Source organism: Sinocyclocheilus anshuiensis, unplaced genomic scaffold (assembly GCF_001515605.1).
Source record: "Sinocyclocheilus anshuiensis isolate Anshui unplaced genomic scaffold, SAMN03320099.WGS_v1.1 scaffold300, whole genome shotgun sequence".
Classification (NCBI taxonomy): domain Eukaryota; kingdom Metazoa; phylum Chordata; class Actinopteri; order Cypriniformes; family Cyprinidae; genus Sinocyclocheilus; species Sinocyclocheilus anshuiensis.
The window spans coordinates 81,961-85,868 of record NW_015557379.1 but is presented as its reverse complement, the minus strand read 5'-3'; the positions used below and the strand labels follow the sequence as shown (position 1 = coordinate 85,868).

General features: G+C 39.0%; 1 protein-coding gene across 2 annotated transcripts in view; it reads right to left on the bottom strand.

The window, feature by feature from the left end:
* Positions 1 to 3,908, bottom strand: part of fbxo11a (F-box protein 11a) — a 69,865-nt gene that overhangs the window by 36,568 nt on the left and 29,389 nt on the right. The window contains exon 1 of one of the 2 annotated variants that reach the window (XM_016474647.1): positions 3,223 to 3,540. The exons of the other annotated variant lie outside the window; for it this stretch is intronic. Within the exon in view, the coding sequence (XP_016330133.1) occupies positions 3,223 to 3,310 (88 nt within the window). The 5' untranslated portion in view covers positions 3,311 to 3,540. Of the gene's footprint in view, positions 1 to 3,222; positions 3,541 to 3,908 lie in introns of those variants that run through there. 2 annotated transcript variants of the gene reach the window in all.

Sequence of the window (3,908 nt, the reverse complement as noted above, 5' to 3'; positions counted from 1 at the left end):
TGCGCTCAATGGAAGACTGTACACAATTAGGGCTTGGGTCAACAAACTGCCCAGCCCCGGAGACATTAATGTGTTTGCCGAGGTCGAAGAGGACTCAAGGTTAATGCTCAGCACAGGCATTAATGTGCTTACTTAAGAAAAATGGACAGACTTTTACTCTAATGTGCACAAGAGTCAACCTAGCAAGCCTAATGTTGCAAATTAGATGGAGGAAAGAGAAACGATGAGGAAGTACAGAATCTGTAAGGTGCCTAAGGTGCCATTTATACATACATATATATATATATATATATATATATATATATATATATAAAAAATTTACACACACACATATATATACATATCTATAAACATTTTAAAAAATCACAATTGCTAAAAATACCACACTACTTGTTATAACTATTAATTACATAAATATCTGCGCTGCGTGTTTAAGAGTGAAATGTGGCACAATGTGTGTTCTTTTACACACTTTATGGTTTAATATTTTACAATCAACCAATTAAGACAGCCATAAATATTAGTATTTTAATTTTACAGTTAAATGCTTCTGTTAAATGCTTAAATCTTACCCTTTTTAATTCAATAGCAATACTAATATTTATTGTTTAATAAAAATGTTTAGTAATTATTATTATTATCATATCATATTAAATCACAACCTCTATCAGAAAACTTTGATTGCAAATAGTTGTCACATTTTTTACAAGACACTGCCAATGCGGAGTAAACACTCGATAAAATGGGAAACCTTATGTACAGTATAGAACAACCTGTTCTATGAAATGACATCCACATCTAACTAAAAAATATAGCTTGTTCAACTCAACACCTGCATGAAGAAGGCTGTTTAAAACATGTTTTCAATGCAACACCTGTCTCACGGCCTTGATTACAGAACATTCCCATAAGGTGACAGCAGCCATTCATTTACATACCCAAAGCCGCTCTCTATGTGCTGAAACCGTCCTTCAATTTCAGTCTCGCTTTAGTCCCATGACTACACTCTAATTAGAAGTTAAGATGTGGTTAGTACAACCAGCTCTCGAGTTTGATTGTCTGATTGGCTGTTAGATTTGCATAGCAAATTACCAAACTCTTGTAGCTGTTGGACTGGATGGCCAAAAGGACTAGAGGTGCATGAGAGTTTGGACAGCCTTTGAAAACACTTTGCAACCAGTTGGGTGGTCAACCAACCTGGAAATGTAGTAGTGCACTATTCTGTCATAACAGTATTACATCCCATCAATAGGCACGTTTCCATTGCAGATTTGCGCAAAACTTTGGCGATATTTTATAAATGTCGATAAAAAAGTATTGCGAAATGATGGCGTTTCCATTAACCAATGTTATGAGACTTAAACGTAACCTTTTGCCTCTCGCGATAAGTCATGGCAATGGATTTTGGTGGGATTTTGGCTATATTTATTCAAAGGAGGCTTATGCGTGTATCTTTACAGAAGCAGCAAAGAGAGCCACTTCAGAAATGTGCGTGGCGCGGCTGGAATAAACCATAGCCTGTATAAAAACATAGGCCACTTATGAAGTGTTTCTTGGAGGTTATAGTACATTGAAGAATGATCATATTACTTTTTACATACGCCATGCGACCTGTAAATGCGAAAAAGCCATTTCCATTGCAGTTTTGCGAAGTATTCCTTTTTCGCATTGCCTGAAAAGCCACCTCATGCGAGCGTAAAAACTTTTTTGCAATATATGGCCGTTTTTGCGAAATTGACGCGTTTCCATTAGGCGTATTTTCAATTCGCAATTTCAATTTGCGCAGTTTGAAGGGTAATGGAAACGCGCCTACTGACTACATGCATATATGCCTCAGAGGGGTTCGTAACCCAGCTATCAGCACCAGAGCTTTGCTGGGTAATTGAAACCGTTAACTAGTCATTACAACTCATCAACAAGCAAATCATCCCCCAACAAGTCAATGAGAGCGTCAAGTTTACAACATCCAACACAGCTGACTAATTAAACCAAAGAAAAAACTAACAAAAAAGTGCCATTATAATACCATGTTTTTGGACATTTACTACGGTGTTCTTGGGAGTACAATGTGTATACTATGGTACTGTCACAGTACTTTTTTGTAAGTGCATGGTACTCATAGTTTACTTTAAAGAATACCATGGTAAAACCTTGACACTTGTCCAAAAACTAATTACCATAATAAATATCTAAAACAAAACCTGACAGTAGTGTAGTACTTTGATATAACTCCTACAAATTAAGTATTGTAATGGAATCATAGCGCTGTGATGGTATCATATGGTAATACTATGGTATGTTTAATAAATATTACGGTATTTATAAGATACTCAAAAATACCACACTGCTACCATGGTAAATGTGCAAAAAATGTGTCTCACTTACAAAAAGCATCATGGTACTGCCATGGTTTTTAGACATACTGTGGTAGTACAAAAGTTTCTTGGAAATGTCGTATTACATGAACTTGAGTAAAAATCAAAGTACCGTGGTATTATCATTTGACAGCATCGTTGTACCGTGGTATACTACTGTGGTACGTCTATCTAAGGAAAATTATTACTATGGTACATGTCCGAAATCATTGGTGATTGGGTTTATAATAATGGTACTGAAATATATCATATTCACGTAACGTTACCACTATATATACAAAGTACTACAACAAAAATACCATGGTAAAAAAACAATAGCATCTCCACGATACTTCTGGTTCTGTTTTGTTAAATGTAACCACTGTAAATAGCCTAAATGAAGAGTTTAATACATAATCTAATAAATAATGGTTGTGACAGTGATATTTACTGGGGTTTGTGCTATATTTGGTTGGATTAGCGGTTGTGCTGCTAACAGCAGATGCTAACCATCACAGCGCTGTAAAACGCTGCCATTTCTCACGAATATCTCATCGTCGGTGCCACCGTTTAGACTCATGACGCATTTAAAATCACGACTAGTTCGTTCTGGATTGTACCTAGTCCAAAATATCACGTTAAATGGGGTTTACAGTAGACAGGAGAGCAAATCAAGCCCAGTTAAACAAAGCGCGGCCTGCGGGGGAATCAGAAGCCTCGGTGTTTCCTAGCGAATGAACATTAACACAGATAACCTCAAAATACAACATCACAACACGAATGCTGCTGGAATCTACACGGGCCTTCTGAAAGAAGAGGGACTGGTGTGAATCAAGCCCAGGTTAGTGTTTGTTAGGGATATATTCACCTCTTTCTGCGTTGTTTCTGTCAGGCGGCACCGGGCGCGGCCTCGACACTCGCCGGGGTCTGCGGTTCGTCGCTCTGACGGAGTTCATTTGACGGGTTTCTGGTCCAAACACACACCGCTGCAGCCCTTTCCTCTGGATCCTTACACTGTGCTGAGCTCGGAAAATGTAAATAAAAGACTAAAGTGCATTGCACTGAGAATCTGCTCGGTCTGGGCTCCGGGGAAGCGGTTTTACTGTCCAGGCGCTCCGATTTCGGTTTTCAGGGGCAGGAGGAGCCATTTACACACACACACACACACACTCACTCACACACACTCACTCACACACACTTACACACACACTCCCATACACACCCACATGGTGCTGCACTCCACCAATCACAGTACATTTCCCCTTACAAAAAGTACCATGGTAATACCGTAGTATTCTCTGAAACAGCTTAAAATACCATGGTAATACCATGGTAGTAAGCAATTAGTACCACTGGGGCCACTATGTCCCATGATACAGTGAGCAACAGTGATACAGTGGTTTGAGCTGCTTCTTTTCTGGTTTAAGCTGGTCATGTGCTGGTCCTAAACTGGTCCGACCAGCTTAAGACCAGCATAAGGACCAGCATAAACCAGCAAAGGACCAGCTTAAGACCAGCATAACCCAGCAAAGGACCAGCTTAAGACCAGCATAA